The sequence below is a fragment of the Siniperca chuatsi genome, linkage group LG7 (genome assembly GCF_020085105.1).
Source record: "Siniperca chuatsi isolate FFG_IHB_CAS linkage group LG7, ASM2008510v1, whole genome shotgun sequence".
NCBI classification, from domain to species: Eukaryota; Metazoa; Chordata; class Actinopteri; order Centrarchiformes; family Sinipercidae; genus Siniperca; species Siniperca chuatsi.
The window spans coordinates 9,964,823-9,971,214 of record NC_058048.1 but is presented as its reverse complement, the minus strand read 5'-3'; the positions used below and the strand labels follow the sequence as shown (position 1 = coordinate 9,971,214).

The window sequence follows — 6,392 nt, the reverse complement described above, 5'->3', positions numbered from 1 at the left end:
GCCTTCTCTGTCATGCATGTTTAAATCTACATTACATACTTACCTCAGCTGAAAGAAGGGTTTTTTTTAGCCCATTCCTTTTTTTTGAGCTTTTCTTTGATCAGTCTAATCAGTCTCAGTCTTCATTCTTGGATTATTGGCCAATGTTATCAGAATGCTGGGTGGAATAAAAATGTACAAAACATTTATTTGGATTTATTTTGAAATCGAGGTTGGTTGATACAGATTTCATATTGTCAGATATATCTAGAAAAAATCCCACTTTGTAACTTTAAATCAGGAACAAAGATGTTTAGCCTAGCAAGCCTGACTATGAGTTATCTTGGTATTATGCATGAGAAACAAAATGCGCTGCTTTGGGAAGACCAGTATCTTTTTACAAGAACATACGCAATACCAAAATGGCCTTTTCCGTTATTCATGGCCTTGTCAGGCTTTATAAAAGAAGTCAGCATGACATAGCAGCTAGGAAGACTTGAAGACTACTGACAGAATGCACATCATGACAGGTAATGCATCAGTCTTCAAGAAGGAAAGACAGCATGTTTTGTAATTGTACTAACAGATATAAATTACACCAGTTTATTTAGCTGAGCAGCGACTTTGATTTAAGTAATTCTGAAGACGGTATATCCGGCGGCACCACAGCAAACAATAAAGATATAGCATGATCAGATTTTTGCGCATGTTTGCGTGAGTGTTTTCTTGTGCATCTTTTACATCTATATGTGGTTGTCTTCAGTCATGCAGCTGGGCGTATGGGCTGTATTGCTCTGCCCCTATCTGCTTACCATAAGCATCCCACTAGACTGCAGGGAAGAGCAGGGTAGCCTCTCTCGCTGCCCCTCCATATCCCAAGAGAAACTTCTAGACCGAGTCATCCAACATGCTGAGCTCATCTACCGTGTCTCAGAAGAATCATGCTCTTTATTTGTGAGTAACACCGACCATTACCCCAAAATGAATCTTTGCACTGTATCGGGAAATGCATGTTTTAACTGTGCAGCAGACCTGTTGTATCCACAAGCTCTTACACACAGTAAAGGCATAGATTTAGCGTGTGTATAGCCTCAGGAGAAACGGAATCAGTCTTCACACTGAGCATCACATGGCAATAGAAAATTATTTTCATTGTGCCTAGATAGAGAGGGTTCAACTGAAAGGCAGTCTAAGAAAATCCATTACCTACAGGGGGAATATTCGTATCCGCTAATGTTGGGCATGAGTTAGTTTTTAAAAATATTTTTATGGAATGTGAAATCAGCATTTTGAAAAGCAGTGCTGTAGAAATGCTGCCTTAGGCAAAGGTTAAAGTGACAGCAATGCAGAATTTGGCATTTGAAAAGCTGTTACATATTACTTTTTATATAGAACTAAAGAAATGTAATAAAATTGAGTCATCCTGAGAGCAATGAAACATTTTCTTACATGTTAATGCTAAAAAGTACAGACATTGCTCATCAGTTATAGTCTTAGTAGTGAGCCCTACATTTCCCAAGCTATGTTGTTTTTTATCATCAAATCTAGCATGCAATCTAGCAACACTTGGAATGAGAGCAAAAATACTTTTGTGGGCCTTTTTCACAATATGCTGGACCAAAAGCACTGACACTTTCTGTTAGATACTCCGTGTTATTTGCTTTTGATTCTGACATGATCATCGCCTCACTGCCAGGCTTCAAAGTAATCTTCTATCTCTCTTCTGAGTCAAAGATGTTTTATTGAAGAAGCAGGACTACAGTGGAGTAATATGAATTTGATAATGATATACTGCAGCAGTGAGAGCACAGGTTTTGCAGCCTGTTGAATCCCCTTCCCTCAACAGCTCGAGATCCAAAATGGTCTTTGAAATGGGATGATGCAGGGCTTGTTACTGAAAAAACGCTGCATGGCGTCTTCAGATGAGAACATGCGGGAGAGCAAAATGTGTCTCTGCTGTTTCTCCAGTGGCCAAGATTGGTGACGCTTTTGTCATTGTTTTTCTGATGTGTCTACCATTGTGTCTTGTAATTCTATACATATAAGTACCCATGGTTTTCAAATCAGTCAGTTGCTCGCCTATTTTTTAAGAATCTATTTTTATGGTTAGGACTAGAGTGTAACCATTTTAATGTATTGCCTAAAACCAACATAATTCCAAATAAAGGACTGAAATAATGCTGCTTATGACTTTCAGTTTTGACTATGGAAACTAAACTAAACTAAAACCAAAAACCTTTAGCTTTTCTCCATACTAAACTTTAATGAAGATGGTTAAGGATATACGGGTCAGTCAGTCAAAGTCACCACAAGTATTGTAACACAAATGTGTATGTTGGTGCATGTGCACATGCATGTACTCCACGGGTGTGTGTATGTGTGTATTTTCATATGTTTTGGGTTCCCCCCCCCCATGCTTGTATGGATTGTAGGAGGAGATGTTTGTCCCGTTCCCATTGCAGCTCCAGAGGAACCAAGCTGGCTATGCATGCATCACTAAAGCCTTACCCTTCCCCAGCTCCAAAAGTGAAATCCAACAGATATCTGTAAGTACATGGCCGCTGATCACCACAACATTTTTTTTATTTCCTTTGTCAGGGATTTGTTCTTAATCTGTTAAGAATGGCAGTATGTGTGTGTACACCTCTGCTTTTATGTGTCAATACATTTGTGTGTACTGACTCAAGCAAATGAAAAGTATAGGTTGTTGTGTGTGTTTACACGAGTGCATGGATTTGTTTGTGTGTCTGTCTGTTTGTCTTTGCATTTGAGTGTAGTTAGTAATTATCATACATGTGCTCCCCTCCTTATAATGCTTACCCCCGTCAGCTGCTGAACGATGGGTTGTTTGCATTAATTACAATGAGGTCCTCAAATCCCCTCAATACACTTGCCTGCATAACATTTCAAAACAAAATTTCATCTGAGCCTTTTGAAGTTTTGACTACTGTCCAACGAGGCCCAGCCTTTAAGGCCAAATGTTAGTCTGATCACTAGGGTGGAGACTAGATTGAGCCACTTAGCGAAAGGTCAATAAAGAGTCATTTGGCTAATGTGAGTTGTTATTTGGTTAATGGGAAGTTCTACAATAATCCTACAATAAGGCCAAGTATATACTGTATTGCAAAAGCAAGTTATTTAAGGACTCATCTTTAGCTATATTGAAACTGCTGGTTGAAAGTCATGTCATCAACATAGTAAATGTGATCTTTGAAACTGCATATACTGCAAGCTCTTCTTTATGTTAATAATTTATCCTCTGCCCTTTCTGTTGAAATATTGCCTGCTCTGCGGTTTAATTGCCATTTGTATGGTGGTCATTTGCACTTGCTTTAGAGTGTGCTCTGCTTGGGGGAATTTAAGGAGGCTCAACTGCTTCACCCATGACATTTCAACCTACTTTTGTTGTTGAAGAGCCTTTGATCAAAAGCCATGCTTTTATTAACTTCTTCAGTCTGTTTTGATCACTTCTGTTAATTACTGTCTTTCAGAAATTCTGAAGGGCAAATGGCTCAAAGTCATAGCTCTGTAATGTTTTGTAGTGTATTTTTTGTATTGTCTTTATGTTTATTCGCTCATTCCTATCAACTCTCCACCTGTGTGTTGTGCAGGACAAATGGTTGCTCCACTCTGTGCTGATGCTGGTCCAGTCGTGGATTGAGCCATTGGTCTACCTGCAGACCTCACTGGATCGCTACGATGACGCTCCTGACATGTTGCTCAACAAGACCAAATGGGTGTCTGAGAAACTGATCAGTCTGGAGCAAGGGGTGGTGGTCCTCATCAAGAAGGTGGGCCAAAACACATCTTTCTGGATTTCTGGATTATTGTTATGCAACTAAACACAGACTAGCATGTACAATTAGGACAATTACCTTGTACTGCTTGTATTGTCTTTCACTTAAAAACTTTGGTTGACTATACACACCTTTTATTCTTATGTTATATTATTTCTGTCATGTTTCCAAATGTTGCTGTCTAGATGTTGGATGAGGGAATGATGACCACAAGTCACAATGAGCAAGGCGTCTTCCAGTATGATGTGCAGCCAGAAATGATGGAATCTGTTATGAAAGACTATACCTTACTCAACTGCTTCAAGAAAGACGCCCATAAGATGGAGACTTTCCTAAAGCTTCTCAAGTGTCGACAAACTGACAAATACAACTGTGCATAAAACATAAAGTGGAGGCTTTAAATAATACAGTGTTTAGCTTTAAATTAATTCCTGAGGTTGGTAGCCACGCACTTATAGATATGACTATGCCTTAGGCGATCTAGCCTTGCTTGCAGTGCAGTACATTCTTTATTGATTGTTTTGGAACACCTTCACACAAAACTAAGTAGGTGTAATGTTGTGCCCTTTCTTCAACACACTGCATTTTATATTTCCCTGCTCAGTTGTTATTTTAACCTGGCAAAGGCAACAGAGGGCAAACTCCCAAAAGATTATTTGCATGTCGAGCTGTCAAAAAAATCTGCATATCCTGCCATTGATTTCCATTTCCTTTGTTCGTAACTGGAGTTTGTATTCCTCGCTTGCTCTTGCAGTGTTTTGATTATTCCCACGGCCCCCAGAGTATTCAGTGAGACTCCCTTTTTAAATGGAGTTGGTTTCGCTTCTGCATTAGTGAAATGAAACACTTTCACGGGAGCCGGGAGTCAATCAGAGAGCAATCACTACTTTAAAAAAGAGACACATTTTGATTGGTGAGAGTGTGAGAGAGACCAAGAGAGAGAACAAATAACAGCTAAAATGAGAGGCAAGGCTTATCTGGAATTTTTGGTTAGACACAGGTCATGAACATTTCTGTCTAAATACGCCTAATTTAACCTGAATGTAGTTAAAGAAGTTTATTACTCACTTTAAATGGTCAGGAGATATACAGTTTAATACAGTTTGAATTGTATGAATTGTATGATGTTATGTATATGTAATGCAGAATGCAAACTATACTTTTTTGTACTCTCGTGAAAATAGAAGAAGCCCAATGTACTGTGTCAACTCCTGTTTTATTTAAGACGCTAATAAATCAAGTTGTAGAAAGAAAAGAGAAAAACAATTGGTTATGATCATTTATTCTTTTGAGTGTGTGATTCCATAAATTGGGTAAAGTTGGTCCAAAGTCAAGATTAAATCAAGTGCAATTTCCATGTTCTAAGTTCTGCCCTTTCCACCCCCAAACACAAGAGGGCAATAGTGCTCTTTCATTATATTAATCACTATATTGTCTACTCAAGCTACCATGCAGTTTGACATTGCACCTTGTATTTCCAAATGCAACTCTAAAATGCACTGGATCGGTAAGGAGAAAATTTTCTTTATTTAGGGCAAAAGTGGCAGCCTGCAACTTTACTTAAATAATGTTAAATCCTCTTTTATTTTTTATATATATATATATATATATATATATATATATATATATATATATATATATATATATATATATATATATATATATATATAAGAATCAATGTGGGATAATGGAGTACATAAGCCACATATAAATCCTCTTAGTAAACATTTCATGAACATGCTGTCACAGGTCTCTTGATCCATGTGATCCCAGCAGCCAAAATAAAGCACCTGCAGTAGTTATCCCACTTTCATTTAATAGGCTTGAAATTGGCAGGCTGCATTGCTTGTTCCTGTTTACATCTGCCACCACACCATAAGACAGGGAAACAATAAAGGAAACATCACAAGCAAGTCTTTTTTTTCCACTGAGCTCAGATTTCTTCTCGACATTTTTTCACTCTGTTGATTGTACTGCTGCATCCTCTGCTCTTCCATCCTCTGTAACTCTGTAATATCAGAAGATGTAAATCAGCCTTGTGGTTGCCACGGTGAGTCGGGTGTCAGTGTAGAGAGGTGGTGTTGTGTGATGTGGGTGGATGTTGAGGCAGGATGTGGTAGGGGGGCCTAGTGTCAGCAATGTCAGGTTCAGCTTCCTGTGGCCTAATCACTTCAGTATGGGGGCTCGGAGGGGATTGGGTAGCCTCTGTTCTGCTCTGCAAGGCTGCAGCTTCACAGCCTCAACCTTATAGTGCAACCCTCACCTTAACTCGTTCCTGGTTCCTTACAACAGGCAAGTAATCATATGTGAGGTAAAGCCCTGTGCCCCCACTTTTCAAGCTTTGAGGCCATAAATATTAAAGATTGGCTATAAGTAGTAAGAGGAGGGAGGGGATCAGAGGAGCGAGAGAACGATATTAGAGAGTGGAAGGGGAAAGAAGGACACAGGGATGAAGGGAGGGGTGTGGGGCCAGGGTGATTTCACAGTCTAACTATTATAACCTGAGGAAAGGAAATCTAGACTGCTGGGATGCATAAGTGGAGCAGAGGAGGCAGACAGAAAAGGAGAGGGAGAGGAAAAGAGCAGGAAATGTAAAGAAAATGGACTGAGAGAAGG

The 6,392-nt window shown here is 39.2% G+C and overlaps 1 protein-coding gene across 1 annotated transcript; it reads left to right on the top strand.

Moving 5' to 3' along the window:
- Nucleotides 1–416: 416 nt before the first annotated feature.
- Nucleotides 417–5,042, top strand: smtla (somatolactin alpha). Its single transcript, XM_044203478.1, has 5 exons — nucleotides 417–509; nucleotides 743–933; nucleotides 2,412–2,525; nucleotides 3,591–3,770; nucleotides 3,962–5,042. Exons 1-5 carry the CDS (start codon nucleotides 494–496, stop codon nucleotides 4,154–4,156), a joined length of 696 nt encoding a protein of 231 aa, XP_044059413.1. The 5' UTR covers nucleotides 417–493; the 3' UTR covers nucleotides 4,157–5,042.
- Nucleotides 5,043–6,392: the final 1,350 nt, after the last annotated feature.

Coding starts and splice junctions, on each gene's coding strand:
- smtla (XM_044203478.1), top strand. Junction 934..2,411: donor AAGAATCATGCTCTTTATTT/GTGAGTAACACC, acceptor TATGGATTGTAG/GAGGAGATGTTTGTCCCGTT. Junction 2,526..3,590: donor GTGAAATCCAACAGATATCT/GTAAGTACATGG, acceptor TGTGTTGTGCAG/GACAAATGGTTGCTCCACTC.